Here is a 17,262-nt window from a genome sequence, read left to right on the forward strand (position 1 = left end):
GAGGCCACCCTCCTGTTAGCTGCTCCTAAATTTGAGACTAGAGGGAGCATCTGGGATGCTGGGTCACAGTGGAAAGGGCTTTGTTTTGCTTGGGCTGGGTGGGTCCACGTCGCAGCGTGAACAACTTGTTTGTTTTCTCTCGAAAGCTCCCATTTAAAACCCACCACCCCCGTCGAAGCCCAAACCCAGAGCCGCGCAGCCACACACATCCCCCGCCGGCCAGTCACCGCAAAACCAAATCCATCCACCCACCGCCGGCACCGATCCGGCAACCGGATGGCGGGCTCCTCCGCCGTGTACACGCCCTGCCGGCCCCACGCCCACGGCCGCCTCCTCCCGTCCGACCAGCCGCAGCAGCGCGGCCTGCTCGCCTGGCGGACGAGGGCGAGGGGCGGCGCGGGCGCGGGCTCCCGCGCGAGGGCGAGCCTCGTGGCCACGGCGCCGGCGAGGACGGCCACGGAGGAGGCGGTGTACGAGGTGGTGCTGCGGCAGGCGGCGCTCGTGGAGGACCTGCAGGGGAAGCGGGGAAAGGAGGCCGCCGCGGCGGGCAGGCGGCGGTGGCGGGAGGAGGAGGAGGAGGCCGAGCTCGGCTGGGGCCTCCTCGGCGACGCCTACGACCGCTGCGGCGAGGTCTGCGCCGAGTACGCCAAGACCTTCTACCTCGGTGAGCACTGTCTATTGTCTCCCGCCACATGTTTGCAGTACTCTGTGTGTGTGTGGAGCCGTTTCATCTCATTCACTACTATACTCGCTAGCTACCGCCGGCAACGTATACAATAATCCATGGGTCCTGGGATCAACTCATCCACCAATTAGTTAGGTTATCTATTCTTGTTCTTCGGCACTATCATTTCAGTTTAAAAAATCTCGTTCAGATTTTTGGTACAGTCCTCAGGACTGGAATTGGGGGTACAATCGATGAATAATACTATAAAAAAAACTGTGGTAAGATCACTTCTGATTCTCCAGCCAACCAGCCCGAGCCGAGGGTATCTGAAGTCTGAACTCAAGCAATAACCGTATCCGGTGTGCACATGTGCGGATGTGCCCACTTTGATAGATAGGTAGGATATGCAGTGCACGTGGTGTGCCATCTTGGCCATCTCATGGGAGACATGAGATGGTGGTCGGTGGAGCCATGGTGCTGACACTCCTCGCACATATACGCACTGAAGGAAGTTTTGTTTTCTTTGACCAAATTGTGGTGAACCATTGATTGCAGCTAGAGGGTGCTAGACTAGCTGGTGGGTTGAGGTGATGCACGGGCTTGATTTAAGACTTCTATAGCTTATATATGCAATCTTTGATGATCCTGTTTCCATTAGGGTATCAGACCTTGTGACGAGTCGTTATATTCCTGCTGTGATTTGGTTCATGTGCTCAGATGTGCCTCCTGCAACAGACCTTGGCCATCTTATTTCTAACGGGTGTGTTTGTTTTATTTTATCTTCCAGGTACACAGCTTATGACTCCTGAAAGGCGCAAGGCTGTTTGGGCAATCTATGGTATATTCGTCTGCAGATTTAATTATTGCTGTTATTAATGGAAAAAAGAAACATAAATTTATTGCCTATGACCTTATTTGATTATCTGCAACTAACTTTTTATTTATATTTTTTGCAGTATGGTGCAGAAGAACTGATGAGCTGGTAGATGGCCCTAACTCATCCTATATTACACCGAAGGCACTTGATCGATGGGAGAAGAGATTAGAAGATCTATTCGAAGGCCGCCCTTATGATATGTACGATGCAGCACTTTCAGACACAGTGTCGAAGTTTCCAATAGATATCCAGGTAAAATTGGCAGCATAAGTTACCGCAGCATGTCTGAAACACTAAGTTACTGAATTGTAAATTGGCAAATTTCAGTTATTCAGATTTTTTAATGACATCACAATACCTTTTTCTTACAGCCATTCAAAGACATGGTTGAAGGCATGAGGCTTGACCTGTGGAAATCGAGGTACAGGACCTTTGACGAGCTTTACCTCTACTGCTACTACGTCGCTGGTACTGTTGGTCTCATGACGGTACCGGTGATGGGCATTGCCCCGGACTCAAAGGCCTCAGCCGAGAGCGTGTACAACGCCGCACTAGCTCTTGGCATTGCTAACCAGCTGACGAACATACTCAGAGATGTAGGAGAAGAGTAAGTACTGATTTACTCTATTTACCGCCGAGCATATTTATGTCCAAGTAGATTGTGGGTTCGTAAATTATACACCACCCTCTTATGCTTTGTACCGAGTAAGATATCAAATTTTAATCTGTAAGTAGCATTACTTTATCTTACTCCTGTGTATTTATGAGATAACCTGTCACTGTCCAACGTTTTTTTTCTTTTGTTTGATTTTGAATTTGTAGCCTAATGTTTTTGTCTTTGTGAATGGGGAATCTCAGCTCTAGGAGGGGGAGAATATACCTTCCACTGGACGAATTGGCACAAGCGGGTCTGACAGAAGAGGACATATTCAGAGGGAAAGTGACAGATAAATGGAGGAGGTTCATGAAGGGACAAATTCAGCGCGCCAGGTTGTTCTTTGATGAGGCTGAGAAGGGCGTCATGAGTCTGGATTCTGCGAGCAGATGGCCGGTAAGAGGGGCTACATACATAGTTCTGCACTTTTAATTAAATTTTTTAAACTTGCAACCTTGTTGACTCAAATATCGTTTGGATGACTCTATCCTCGCAGGTTCTGGCATCACTGTGGCTGTACAGGCAGATCCTCGACGCCATCGAGGCGAACGACTACAACAACTTCACCAAGCGCGCGTACGTAGGCAAGGCGAAGAAGTTCCTGTCCTTACCGGCGGCATATGCGAGGGCGGCTATTTCGTCATGAGCACAGCAATCCCTAGATCAGATGTTTATTATTTTTTGTTCCTTGTTATCTCTTCTTCTTTTTGGTCCTTCCACGCCGTGAGATTGTTATTGGCTGTTGTATATAGTTCAGCTGTATGTTCGCCATAAGCCATTAAGGCCGCAGCAGTATTTAGTTCTAGGGACTGGTTTCAGGTCCCACAGTAACTGAACTCTTGTTATCTCATACACACACACACACGGAGGAGAATGAAATGAAAACCGCTCCAATTTAAGAAGAATCAAACAGTCTTTGTGGACTCAGAGTTCACCTCTGCAAGCTATCTTGTCAGGAATTGTGGAAGTTCAGGCCAGCATGTCAAAACTGAACCTAGAGCCCAGTAGAGCTTCATACTTTTTCAGGTTTTTCTATACATGTTGAGTTGTTAATGGATGAAATCTTCGGGAGGAAACCTGGAAGGGCACTCGAGACGCTCGATGAGTTTACCCTCAAGTTCATGAACTGAAGATGATGAGCTGATCAGCGAAGTGCTGGCCAAGTGTACGACAATGTTCTGATCAGTGATCAGCAAGTGTTGGCCAAATGTGTGGTGATGAACTCTGAAGAAGGAGAGCCACATCTGGCTGGGGACCTACTATGTGGCCTTTTGGACGCTTTACGTGCAGCGCTAGGCTAATGTCTGGCTGCCATGTCAGCAAGCTCCTGTGGCCGCTGCCGCCCTGAGCCACATCCTGGTGATAATGGTGATAATTCCAGATTTCCATTGCAGAATGCTACGGAACCATATACATCACCGTGAACTGAAGCCTGTGATGTGTAGCAGGCAGCAAACATGCGACAAAAGGGCAAAAGGAAGAAGGCGACCTGCGTTTTGATTTCGTTCGCTGTCATCTTGATTTGCTCTTGGCCGATTGTTCCTGCGTGAGAGTGTGGTGGCCACACCGTGCAACTGGCTGGATGTGAAATTGAGGTCTCTTTTCCTGGCTGTTGCTGTGGTTGCCCTTTCTTTTCACTCGAATGCCGGGCAAGAACACTGTCCCAAGAAAAACCTCACATCTGAAATGTGGACAAGTTTCCCCTGCAAAATAGACAAGGCTACGCAAATCGTCGGACCAACGGACCTTTTCATACATTTTTTTACAAGAGGATTATCGAGTTGTATGCATTGACCAGAAGTCATCGAGAAGGTTGGGCACGCGAGATCAATGGAGGCCGTATTTTTTATTATTAATATATAATGCGTCGCTGAATGTTAAACTTAACTCTAATACCATATTAAACTGTATGCACCTGCCATTTCATTGGAAAGTCCAAACCCATGTGCTTCACAACTCTGTAAAACAAACAAGGCTACACAAATTATGAGTGACCATTGACTTGCTTGCCTAGAATACTTGTTTTTTCCAAATTAACTTGTTGCATCTAATGACTAATTGATAGTTCAGCTCGGGATGACACGTCGTAATCTCGTGTTAATGAAAATTGGTGCATACTCACTAAAAATAAGAAAAAAACGAGAGGGTTAAAAAAGAACACATTCTAAAAAACAAGAGAACATGCCCCATATGCACGGGCCAGCCAAATTATATATACAACACAAATTCCTATTACTGATTTCTGACCCATTTCACTTCCCTGTGAGCCCATGAGGGTGTACAATGCCTAGGCCCGGGGACGTTAGCGAGCCGTGCCTTTTAGTTTCGAGGCATGTGGACCGGTCCAAGCACGAAGCCTACGCCCACCTACCAAAGCAACCAAACCCATTCAATCTACTCACCGCTACCAAACCTTTTCCACACCGCTCTCTCCTCCCCATTGCTACCTCTGGCCGCTACACCCAATCTACCTCTCTCCCTTACTTCTCTGGGCTCTCGCGACCGATGAACACATTGACGCCCTCTGGCTCATCGCGAGCTTGCCTAGGCCCTAGGCTCTCCCTCTCCTCTGTAGCCTAGCGCAGCTCATCCCTATCGATTACGCACGCCGCTAGGAGCCTCAGCGCCACCCCTGGCCCTCCTCCACATCAACCTCGATGGGAAAACGTATTTATGGCCCATCAACGTGGCGTATTAGCGCGCACGAGCAGCGGTAGTTGGGCGACGTCCCATTTTAGGTGTGTCTGGTCTTTTCCGGTTTTCTAGTTTCTTCTATTCTTTCACTGGTTCTATCGATTTTTCGTTTTTCTTCCTTTTTTATTTTCCTTTTATTTATGATTGAAAATTCTGAATATTTTTTAATTTGAGCATTTTTTTTCCGAATTTGAACCATTTTTTTTAACTTTTAACAATTTTCAAATTTGAATAATCTTCAAGTTTGAATAATTTTAACTTTGAAATTTTTTCAATTTTGAACAATTTTAACTTTGAACAATTTTCAATTTTTTACAATTTGAACTTTGTACATATTTCAATTTTGAACAATTTTTAATTCTGAACATTTTTTAATTTGAGCATTTTTGAAATTTGAACAAATTTTAAATTTGAACAATTTTAAAATTTGAATCATTTTCAAGTTTGAATTTTTCTTTGAACATTTTTCAAGTTTGAACAATTTTTATCTTTGAACAATTTTCATTTTTGAATATTTCTTAACTTTAAACATTTTTTAAATTTAAACAATCTCATTTTTTTTAACTTTTAACATTTTCTAAATTTGAACCTTTTTGCTGATTTTTTTAATTTTGAAAATTTTTCAATCGAAACATGTTTTTATTTGGAAAATATATTTTGCTTAAAAGCATGAAATTTCTGAAACAAAAAACTGAAAATGAATAATTGGAAAAGATAGAAAAACTAGGTGAAGACTTACATGGGCCGCACGCAGGCGGGAGATAGGGGCTCGGGACCTTGACGTTGTCTGGGTCAAGGACGGCGGCGCCCTGAATGGGCTGAAAGAGGTTTCGTGCCCTCGGGCCAGGCACAAAATCAATCCAGGCCTAGCTTTTCCCCTTTGTAGGCACGTGGGCCTGACTGGCCCGTCAGGAAAGCGATTCGAGCCGCATTGGGCCGGGCCTTGATACTGTGCGTACCTGGGCCTTGCCGGGCCGGCCTGATGGCGAGCAATACCTGAAACCCCAGAGCCAGCGTCAGTCCACTCACTCGCCCCGCTTCCCAGGTCAGAAACAGTTTCAAAACCCTCGTCTCCGGCGACCTCGCCGCCGTCGCCGCCGACGGCCGTGGCGGCGCCATGAACGTGTTCGCGGGGGTCCGCAGCGCCGCGGGCGCGGAGCAGAAGGACGCCGGATCCGCCGGCAGCGAGGCGCTGCTGGAGCTGACGCCGCACCGGATGGCGGTGTGCCACCTCGTGCAGGTCTTCGCGCCGCAGCAGGAGGGGGGCCCCGCCACGCCGCCCTTCCCCTTCGAGTCCGTCGCCCACCACAACCGCCTCGGCCTCTTCCTCTTCTCCCTCACCCGGGTACGCTTCTTCTCGGCCCCAATTCTCTGTCCGTCACTCCTCTCTGTGTGTGTGTGCTCCAGATTGACTGCGGATTTCGCTTAATCATGTGGGGATTAGTTTTACCGTTCTATCTAAATCCTGCTGCATACAGTAATTAGCGTTGAAATGTAGCATCAGCTGCTTAACTTCTGCTGGTTAATTATCTATCTAGTGTTTGGGCAGAGACAGAGGTAGTGCTATTCAGCAAAGCATCACTCCTTTTCCAGTTTATTACTCGGTTTTGGCTCACGATTTCTAAGCATCTTCTATAATTTGTATGCTTGATAGGCAGCTGATGCAACCATCATATCATTAGTTCACTATAGCTTTGCAAATGCAGTGTTATTAATATATGCAATTTGGACTTGGGTCGAGAGAATGTTCGCTCATACATTTGTTCTCGATCTATTATTGCATACGATTCATCCACTCGATTTGGTTTGATTTGTATGGTGGCATGTTTGGGCCATGTGTGTATTGCATTGTAGCTTTCCTCATCTCGTCTCCCTCCACAAGGCATCATTTCCACCCATACATGTCTTAACTCCTACCTTATTCTTCTTGTAGTCTTGCGAGGATTTTCTGGAACCGCCACTGGAAGAGCTTTTAAGGCAGTTGAAGGCGGTAGATGATTTAGTCAATGGTTGGCTCTGTGAGCAGTTGACAACCACGCTGTCAGGGCTTATCTCACCGGACGATTTGTTCAACTTCTTTGATAAGCTACGAGGTGAGATTCGCATCATTGATGGACTTTTCAGTGCTCGGTATTTCCTGCTAAATATAAGGCTCCCAATTAGACAGCTTACCCTGCAGTTGGTTTCTGACAGGGGTGCTCACTTCACCAGAGGGTGCAAGTGTGGAGGACGAATTCCTGGACCCTAATAGCCAGCTTGGGGTTTATCTTCGTTGCTGTATACTTGCCTTCAATTCAATGACTTTCGAGGTGCTACAAGTAGAATATGGCATTCACAGCCCTTAAATTTTGTTTTTGATATTGTTATGCCCTTCCCTTTTCTTACTTAGGGATAGGGTACTGAGTGTGTTTGCTGAAAATTCTTGTAGGGCGTCTGCCATCTGTTGTCAAATCTTGTGGCGTACTGTAACTCCGCTGAGACACCTTATGATCTGGCCGAAGATGAGGATTTTAACAGTGAAATGGAAATGAGTGACCTGATGGATGCAGATATAGGTGTTAGAGCTGGCGTATTTGACAAATACGGTCAAGGTTATGCCACTGAGAGCCATATGGGGGAGAGCTCTTCGTCTTTTGTCCATGCACCAATCTCACTCCATGATTTTGATGAAGGTAAACGCCCTATACCCTTCAAAGTTACTCTAATCTTTCTTTTTCATTTTGATGGGATTGTAGAATTATTTTAGGAAGCCAACAAAGTAGGCACACCAGAATTTTGAGAATCAGTCACAGCCAATAAGAAAAACAGAATGCAACAAGCACAACATGGAAGAAAATCTAACTCAGGGTTTAGCATTTATTCAGTTTCTCTTGTCCTGTCATATGGGATATTTGAAAAGAGTTCACTACCTGAATTAGCACTGATATTGATGTTAGAAACGATATCTAGTATAAGTTCAAAAATTATTCCAAGGTTGAAATGTTTGCTTCCTAAAATGCCATCATGCCATCTTTTGATAGAAAAAATACACGCCATTTGAATAGTGCCACTATCTAGCTGGGTCACAATTGCTACACTATCTTTTCTTGTGGCATAATTATTTGGTTATAGTAATACCAGCCTTTGTTGCAAAACACATGCTTCTTTTTCTCATGCCATTCGTGTGCAGAAAGGTGGGGCAAACAAATGCAATCTATTTGGCAGAGTTATTTTTTTTTGTTTATCACTATGCCAAAAGATCAAACCTACTTATTGTGATGTATTCATGTCTTCTTTTTGCCAGACAATATTTTCAAAGCAGATGAGAATCCAACTTGTCTGAGATCAAGGTGGCAATTAGAGGCATATCTTAACCAGCAAGCAGACATTCTTGAGAAGTGAGTGTTGCTTGCTACATATAATCAGCTAATACCGCCATCAACTTTGTAGTACTAACTGAACACTAAAGGATATGTGCAGTGCCTTTAACATCAGATTTTTTTTGCTGCAGGGATCCCAGCTCGGTGCCTTTGAATTCATTTAATGCCACCATGACGCAGCTTCAGACATTAGCCCCAGAGCTTCATCGTGTAAGTTATGGCACAGTATAGTATATCTCATACGTGACAATGCAAGGCAGTGAACAGCTCCCAGTACTTTTGGTTTACTTTTCACCCTGTTCTACCTGACAGGTCCAGTTCTTGCAACACTTGAATGCTCTGAGCCATGATGACTATGTTTCAGCATTAGACAATCTTCACCGCTACTTTGATTACAGGTCAGTCCCAGACGTCTAAGTCTCCAACCATACTATGGGGAGTGCTTGATATTTTGACCACCTTTTTCAATGATTGAAATGTTACTGTTGAGCAAGGCACCAGCTCAATGCTTATGCCAAAATACAAGAACCTTACATGTTCTCTATCTAGAATACCAAATTAACATCATTAGATTCAACCAACATGACATATATATATATATTTTGAAACGGAATGACATATATTTTAATATGGTATACATAGGGTATTGTAGATATGGATATTTTTGCCAATAATCTCGGTCAACGTTAGTAGAGTTTGACTTCCGCTAAAACCAATGCGCACTATATTACAGCAAGTAGGGATTACATGTTGTGACTGATAGATATTTCAGACACCTGTTCTATCCAGTTAAGCAAAAGCCTGATGGCCAGGCCTGCAACATTTTTTCTAAGTTAATCAATGCTTTAAGGAATACAAGAACCTTACATGTTCTCTATCTAGAAGGGCCTTTTTTTTTCGTTTGACATTTCTGCAACCATTCAGATTCCACTTACCAAGAGAGACTTAATTATGATAATTTAACATGTTGATAAATATGCACACTCTTGTGATGCTAATATGCTATAGAATCTAGACTGTTGAAAATGCACGCAAAGTAAAACCACCCAAAGAGAAACAACTAATTCTTAGTTTCTTACCCTAGGTTTAGTGTTGCTCAATGCACGCAAAACCTAGGGTAAGAATTAGTTGTTTCTCTTTGGGTGGTTTTACTTTGCGTGCATTTATTTCTTGGCCTCTCGTTAAGCTGAAAGGTTGGAGTCTTTTGTCCACAGCCAAGGGTTCATAATTATATGTTGCATATAACAGTAACCTCTTCTAAATTTGTTCTAAACTGGTTATGCTTTATGGATGGTATAGTGCAGGGCAAGGACTTTTTAGTCGCTCTTTGTCTGCAAACCAAGATATTATTGTTGGAAAGTATGAGAGTGCTCTGCTTTCCTTAGGCAGCTTGCATTGTTACTTTGGACATCCAAAGAAAGCCCTAGAGGTAATATAAGGTATTGGTTTTTCTTGTTTTCTTTGGTCAGCCTATCACTCCATTTTTTTTAACATTGCACATTCCTCATTGTTTTTTTTTGGTTGCTTTCTTCCAGGCATTCACGGAAGCAGTGCGTGTTTCTCAAATGGTTAGTTACTAAACTGGCCTCTTTCTCAAATACAGTTCCATGCAATCATTTTGGGACACATCATGTTTTCCAGAGACATGGAAATATAGTGCAAGCTGTTCTTCATCTGTTGTACTTAACAGATGCTATAATTTGTTTTTCCAGAACAATGACGATTCCTGCCTTGCATATATATTAGGAGCCATCTCCAATCTACTATCAAAGATAGGCACATCAAGCACAGTCGGAATAATTGGTTCTCCATATTCACTTGGAAACAATTCTGGACTAGGCACGCCGTTGTCCATTCAGCAGCAGCTGCTTGTTCTGTTGAAGCGGTCGCTTAAGAGAGCTGATATGTTGAAACTTACAAGCTTAATATCCTTCGATCACATCTCCCTTGCAAAATTTGATCTGAAGGTAAGATCTCGGTTTGGTATTATTTGACTTTAAGATGTTTTGAATACCCAGCCATTCTTAAGCATCTCTGTCCATCTTCCTGCTCCTGTATGCTGTCCTAATGCTGGCGTCCAGACATGGCATTACAACTCATAGCATACAACGTAGTTGTGGTTTTATTTATCTCTGTGTCAGGCATAAGTTACTTGATCTTGACCAGGCTAGAGGACTGTTACCATGTGTTTTAATTTGGTGCGTCCTTGTTGATATTTTTTTTCTCACTGTAAACCTTGGCTTACCAGCATGTCCAGAGGCCATTGGTGTCTTTTGGCCCTAATGCTTCTACAAAGCTTAGAACATGTCCTGCCGATGTCTGCAAGGTATGTTACAATTACGCTGTACTCAATAGTATCACACTCAATCATTCACCCTTGATAGAGATGATGGATATGTCTGGTTATAATTAATTAGCTTTTTGTCTTATGTTTTATTGCAGAACTTAAGATTAAGTTCCCACGTCTTGTCCGACTTTGGCACAGGTGACTTGTCAACTTCACATGATAATGGTAGCTTCAGCACCTCGTGGCTTAGGAATCTGTCCGCTGCTTCCAGTTCCTGGTGTAGCAGCTCGGCAAAGCCTGGAAAACAAATTGTAAATGACTTTGACAATTTCCACTTCAATGCACAACCAAGTCCAATACCTACATCAGTATTGCAATTAGCCGGCTCAGCGTACTTGATGAGAGCCACTGCATGGGAGCATTATGGAAGGTACTTACCTGTTCTCTGTAAATGTTAATCGTCAAAATGCATTTTCATTGCAGAAACTGCAGGCTTTATACTGATTGTTCGAGCTAGGCACAGTATTGTGGATGTGTGGGGAAACGGAGTGGATTGGTTGAATATGCAATTACCAAGGGTGTCAACTTAGAAAGTGCAAATGCTTAGGTCGAATGCTGTTGGTTTATCGATTGATACTGCTAAATATTGCCCTACTTTTAATAGTACCATACATAAACTTAGACCCTGCTCTTTGTTCTATACCTGTTCGATATGCATAAGACCTTTTAGAAAATCTTGGGTCTTACATAGCTCGTAGCTTTAATTCAACCCTGTGGTTTTCTTCAACCTCTTTCTATCATTCTATGTTAAGCATTTGATCGGCTCCTTTGTTGCCAACTTTCCGCTGATGTTCATTTCCACTCCATTGTTACTTAAAGACTTAAGTTATATTGAATCATATTTTGGAATAAGCTCCAACTTGTCTCCTTTCTTGCCAACTTGTTATTTGCATCCTTTCTAAAAAACTGATGTTGGTTAACCCTCTCCACAGTGCTCCGATGGTTCGAATGAATGCTTTGGTCTATACAACCTGCTTTGCTGATGCTGCAAGGTATAACAAATGAATCTCTAGCTAATATATTTCTTCAACACTTACAATTTTATTTACATTATTTTCCTGTTATGTGTAAGCCGTGCCTTGTAAATGATCTTATGCTTTGCTAATCTGGATATGTGATCATATTGTATGTTCTTTTACAGTTCATCAGAGCTGTCACTAGCATACGTCAAGCTAATTCAACAATTAGTAGTCTTCAAAGGGTATTCTGGTTAGTTATAATATGACCCAAATATATGTGCTATAACCTCCAAGAGCTATCTAAGTTTCCATAGTTACCTGACATTATGCGATTGTTGTACAGTGGCTTTTGGTGCTCTAAAGCTTGCCGAAGAGAAATTTCCATCCTCGACGAATCCACACATCCAGCTTCTCAAAATGCAATTGCTACATGATCGTGCCCTGCATCGGTAGAAAGCTGTTTCTTGACTCTGAATTATGCGTCCACAATCTGATCTGTTAATATTTGTTGTCAAAATTGATCTATGTAGAGGACACTTGCGAGTTGCGCAACAAATCTGCGATGAATTTGGGGTGCTCTCATCTTCTGTCAGTGGAGTAGACATTGAGCTGAAGACTGAAGCTAGTCTACGGCATGCCCGCACGCTACTTGCTGCAAAACAGTTTAGCCAGGTTTTGAATTTACTTGCTTATTATAGTTTACCCAATAAATGTTTTACTCATCTTATTGGTCATTTTAACTTCATATTTTCAAATGGATTCACATATTCTAAATGCATTTACTACTTTTCCGTATGCAAATGTCTTCCCCTCTTTTACCTTTACTGGTTCATGAACATTTCAGCCATGTTTGCCCAACAATTCAAGGAAAAGATCTATTCCTCAATACGTGAGTGTCCTTTGTGCAGGCAGCAGTCGTGGCGAATTCTCTTTTCTCTACATGCTACAAGTACAACATGCAAGTAGAGAATGCAAGTGTTCTTCTATTACTCGCTGAAATACATAAAGTAAGACAAATAATTTTTGTTGAGGCTAGACCCTGATAAATATAGAGAACTAATATTTCCCCTCTCCTCCCCTCAGAAGTCCGACAATGCAGTCCTTGGCCTTCCTTACGCATTAGCAAGCCAATCATTCTGCAAATCATTTAACTTGGATCTCCTTGAAGCTTCTGCCACGCTTACTCTTGCTGAACTGTGGCTAGCTCTTGGATCAAACCATGCGAAGAGGGCATTAAGCCTTGTTTACCAAAGCCTTCCTATGATTCTTGGCCATGGTGGTCTTGAGCTGCGTGCTCGAGCTCATATAGTCTTAGCAAAATGTTACTTAACTGATCCAGAATATTCAGGTATATCCGGATGATGCTTTCACGTTCATGTGCTTCTAACTTTTACGCTGTGTTGCTTGATGTTCCTTTCGGGATCATGACAGTTTCCGAAGATCCTTGTGCTGTTCTGGATCCTCTAAGCCAAGCGGTGGAAGATCTGCAGGTTTTAGAGGTGAGCTGACGATTCCATCTCAAACATTCTTCCTGAAGAACAACATTACTGGGATGAGTCCAAAAACGCGAGAATGATCTAACATCTCACATTAATAAAACATCCATTGTGATATGCAGTACCATGATATGGCGGCGGAGGCCTACTATCTGAAGGCTATGGCGTATAACCATCTGGGCAAGGAGGGCGAGAGGGAGGAGGCAGCGGCTCGTTTCAAGGAGCATGTCACCGCCATCGAGAACCCACGCGACGAGGAGGCTTCACTCGCTTACTGAGGTAGTCAGGCTGCACAGTTGAGCGCTAGACTGCAAGATACGCCCTGGTACAAGCATGTATGGCCAGCAGCAAGACAGCAGAAGGTGGATAAACAGATGCGATGTTTGCTTGGTCTGCCTGATCTCAAGGCTCTATCCATGGCTTCCTCACAAGCTGCCTCGTCTGTGTGTAAATGAGTACCTTGGGATGCACGCTGGCTGAAGCTTTACACAGTATGAGAGCGCAAAATGTTGTGTTGATGATCTGATCGTAGATCGTACGGAGACAAGTTGTGTCACTGGCTGCTAGTCTCGTCTGGTGACAGATGAAGGGATTGGCGTGTTTGTGTAAGTATAGGAGATTCCTGGGTCCTGGTACTCGATGGAGAGATAGGTGCATATCTGTCTGGCAGCATATCCGGCGGCAGCAAATCTGATGGACCTACTTGTGTTCTATGCTGTGTGTAGTGAAAATTCCTTGGAATTTAGATCCTATTTTTTTTTCTTCTTTTCCTCTCGTTTTTGTTTGTCAGAGTTTCCAGATCATCTACTCCAGATGAAAATTATATACATGTTTCAGTTGTAATGGAAGTTTGAGATGTTATACATTTTGAATATATTCTCTTTACTAAAAATCAGATAGTCAAGCATCGAAACAATAACTGAATCACGGTGTCCTTGAACATGGACAGAAATACTACTGGCTACTCCAAAGAATCCATGTGCATTCATACAGTCCACCTTGAGGTCTACCCATCGATTACATATCCGGGCACAAAACATGATACGAGTCTTGTCTGTTCTACTCTTTATCAGAGAGCATCTGGGGCAACAAGCAAGGGCGCCAAACTCCAACAGCAAAACTGGAGACAGGAACTAGGGATCAAAGATAATGGAGGATGTCCTGATAACTTTAGAGCTAACAACCTGCTAGATGGATAGATGATCCTCCTCCTTTTATTCTTGCTAAACTTGTATCAGACTTAACTATTATTGAGTAAAATGAAGGTTGTTTCCCAGTGTAAAAAAAAAAACTTTAGAGCTAACAAAGTTTCAGTGCCTCAGTCCACCATAGAGGCATAATTGACTGCGGAATAACGCACATGGAACAATTCAGAACGAGCACAAACCATACAGATAGAAGCTAGGAATTTGTACAGTCTTCCTTGCATGGGAACCGACAGCAAGCAAGGAGAAGACGAGCACCTCTGAAGAGTCCCCCTTGAGCCATTCCAGTGGCATTTTCTTTTTCTCGCCCTCTGCAAAGCAAGAAAAATTCCTCCCAAGACACTAAAGGGCCGCCTTCTTTGTCCCGTCCTTACCCTTTATTCAGGAAGAGCAGTTTACAAAGTTGGCTACCCGAGAAGGTGTGGTAGCATCGCATATGAAACAACCGTATAAGAATTTCTTGGTGGTTATCAGAGGGGCGTGGCGGAGGGAGAATAGCCGCTGCAGCACCGTAGGAGGGAGATATACACGGACCGTGAGGAACAATTTGCTCATGTTGTAACTTCGGTTATCCACTAACGATTCCCGGTGCCTTCTATGCCTATGCCTATCGAATTCAAATCCTTGGTATGCACATACATAACACATAAAAGACGAAATAGGATCAGATAACCCTAAGACATAGAAATAAAATGATGAATAAGGTATTCTATTTTTGCAACAGAAACCTTGCTCTTTATAAAGAGACTTGCGAGATGACGGGGATATGAACTTGCTAGTTCTGTCGTAGATCACTAGATGAGAATTCCTTCGTTATGAGTTAAGTCCTCGGGTAGGTCAGATGCTGCACCCGCTTTAAACAAACCATGTTCACGTATGAAGCAATTAATCATAGTACATTATTTGTACCTGTGAGCATTCTATATTTTTAGTTCCTCGCCTCAAACAACAAGATAACTTTGCACCGTTTTTTCGGATGCACATTAGCGATACAACTATGGAACTGTATGTCGGAAAAGTTGCAGATTCATCTATTGGAGTCCATACAGCACTCGGGAGCGGATTGGCTATTAAACCTACTCGGTAATTAATCTTCCAGGCGGGGAGTATTTGCAAGGTCTTTATGATACTCTGGCGAACGTGGCATCTTCGTAATGAAGTTGTGCATGGTAAACCACCTCCTCTATTGGAAGTATCCCGATGTTTGTTGGAAATCACTTATACAGATCAAGAACCATCCAGTTGAAGATGTTATCAAAGGGTAATTTATTTTGGACATAGAGGAGAAGCAGTTTCATACTTCATGAAAACATGTAGTGGATCCGATTATTTGTTGGACTCTGCCTCTAATCAATGTTATTAAAGTTTTCCTTGTTACTGTGAGGTCAATCAGAGATAGATAGGTTTATTTTGCTTTTAATTTAACTAATATTTTTTGCAAAAAAAGTTAACTGATCTATAAAAACATCAAAGTTTGTCATTAGATCTAGGATTTGGCCAACAGAAGAAAAAAGAATCCCAGGGGAAGTAACCATTGTTGCAGGAAATTACAAGTTGTTTATTTGACCTTCAAAATAAATTGGGATTTCAAACTTTGCAACATATAAATATTTCAAATGTGATTCTTTGAGAAGGAGGAATCTAAGTTAGGAACATATGAGTTGGCATGTGAGGGAGATCGAAGGAAACACATAGAATTTAGGTTGGACTAACTACTTCAGCATAAATTTAGACGGTCTACAATTTTTCGCACGTATACACTTTTGCCAGAGGGACTGGAAATTCCGGTTACCGGCCGGTAAACACGGTATTTCACCTTGTAACTAAATTCCTTCTACAATTACAAATAAGTACATAAATGTGGTTTTTTTAGTCAACGCTGCAATTTTGTTGCTAAATTATCCATAGTACATCAAAGATGAGGTTGTTACGTGGAATATGGCCTAGGCGAAAGCCTTGAGTATTGTAATACCATGATAGAAGGTGTTCACTTTTTGGCTTGGCTTTTCGGCCAAGTTTGAGAACGTAAAAACTATAAAATTTCTTTGGTCCGTTTGGTAGACTGGTCTGATTTTGGAGTTTGCTGGTGCAGTGGTGCGAGCACACTTTCCCGTTTGAAACGAGTCACGAGTTAGAATTGGCCCGTTGTTTGGTAGCTTGGGCTGCATGGTTTGGGACAAAATGGCTCTTTTATTTGTTTGCCTGCAGCCAACCCCAAATGTCGATGTGATGAAACTACACCTGTTTGGTACCATTCAGGCAAACGTAAGGTCGCCTCTTGTCTACAATGGGTTACCTTACTATACTATCACCTCCCATCACACAGAAATCACAGTTCATCAGTTGCACACTTACAAAGCTAGCAGCTCAAGAATTCAGCCGTAGCTACTACGAATGGTAATTTATAATGCTATTCCCTGGCTACTACGAATGACAGTTTATCATCACAGAGAAGTTCAACAACGGTGGATCAGTGGGCAGTTCAACATTCAGGGAGCAAAGAGGGGTTCAAGAAAGAGGGTATCAAAGGGGGTTCTTCACTTCTTCTTCTTTTTCACTTTACATCTTCACTTGTTCTTCTCCTTCTCACATGGTGGTGTGACCTTTTGTCTTTCCACATTGCGTCTGCCCACTAGAGCCTCTTCTCTTTCCAGGCTTCATTTTCGCTTGCCTCCACACCATGACCGGTCTCAACTTCATCAAAAGTGATAACATCTTGGAAGAAGTCATCCTTGCCCCAACCTAAGATCTAGTTGTGAAGAATGCAACAAGCAGGGACAAGCTTCACTTGAGTCTCAAAAGTGTGGACCTTGAACTTGTTCTTCAATGTAGCAATAGCCCTCTCAATGACGACTCTATGGCTTGAGTGTCTCAGATTGAACAACTCTTTCGCATTCTGAGGGCAGCTCCTTGCACTAAACTCGTTGAGGTGGTACCTTGTTTTCCTGAATGGTAGAATAACAGGCCGGCATGCATATCCCATCATCTCCAAGATAGAACTTA

At 43.1% G+C, this 17,262-nt stretch overlaps 2 protein-coding genes across 2 annotated transcripts; both read left to right on the plus strand.

The window, feature by feature from the left end:
• Positions 1–276: 276 nt before the first annotated feature.
• Positions 277–3,101, plus strand: LOC124652761 (phytoene synthase 2, chloroplastic-like). The gene is made up of 6 exons (XM_047191802.1): positions 277–664; positions 1,455–1,505; positions 1,624–1,796; positions 1,916–2,151; positions 2,403–2,595; positions 2,696–3,101. Exons 1-6 carry the CDS (start codon positions 277–279, stop codon positions 2,843–2,845), a joined length of 1,191 nt encoding a protein of 396 aa, XP_047047758.1. The 3' UTR covers positions 2,846–3,101.
• Positions 3,102–6,082: 2,981 nt separating this feature from the next.
• On the plus strand, positions 6,083–13,925 carry LOC124652682 (anaphase-promoting complex subunit 5-like). The gene is made up of 20 exons (XM_047191721.1): positions 6,083–6,238; positions 6,827–6,986; positions 7,087–7,202; positions 7,322–7,565; positions 8,177–8,270; positions 8,384–8,462; positions 8,565–8,650; positions 9,552–9,681; positions 9,788–9,820; positions 9,965–10,219; positions 10,501–10,578; positions 10,695–10,969; positions 11,532–11,591; positions 11,741–11,808; positions 11,902–12,007; positions 12,089–12,230; positions 12,467–12,565; positions 12,642–12,906; positions 12,990–13,057; positions 13,177–13,925. Exons 1-20 carry the CDS (start codon positions 6,110–6,112, stop codon positions 13,330–13,332), a joined length of 2,643 nt encoding a protein of 880 aa, XP_047047677.1. The 5' UTR covers positions 6,083–6,109; the 3' UTR covers positions 13,333–13,925.
• Positions 13,926–17,262: the final 3,337 nt, after the last annotated feature.

This window comes from Lolium rigidum, chromosome 5 (genome assembly GCF_022539505.1).
Source record: "Lolium rigidum isolate FL_2022 chromosome 5, APGP_CSIRO_Lrig_0.1, whole genome shotgun sequence".
Classification (NCBI taxonomy): Eukaryota; Viridiplantae; Streptophyta; class Magnoliopsida; order Poales; family Poaceae; genus Lolium; species Lolium rigidum.

Bases quoted from the DNA above. Each gene is read 5' to 3' on its own strand.
- LOC124652761 (XM_047191802.1), top strand. From the start codon at position 277: ATGGCGGGCTCCTCCGCCGTGTACACGCCCTGCCGGCCCCACGCCCAC. The intron at 665-1,454 runs GTGAGCACTGTC...TTTATCTTCCAG, and splicing joins CGCCAAGACCTTCTACCTCG to GTACACAGCTTATGACTCCT. The intron at 2,596-2,695 runs GTAAGAGGGGCT...CTATCCTCGCAG, and splicing joins ATTCTGCGAGCAGATGGCCG to GTTCTGGCATCACTGTGGCT.
- LOC124652682 (XM_047191721.1), top strand. From the start codon at position 6,110: ATGGCGGTGTGCCACCTCGTGCAGGTCTTCGCGCCGCAGCAGGAGGGG. The intron at 8,651-9,551 runs GTCAGTCCCAGA...TGGATGGTATAG, and splicing joins CACCGCTACTTTGATTACAG to TGCAGGGCAAGGACTTTTTA. The intron at 12,907-12,989 runs GTATATCCGGAT...GGATCATGACAG, and splicing joins AACTGATCCAGAATATTCAG to TTTCCGAAGATCCTTGTGCT.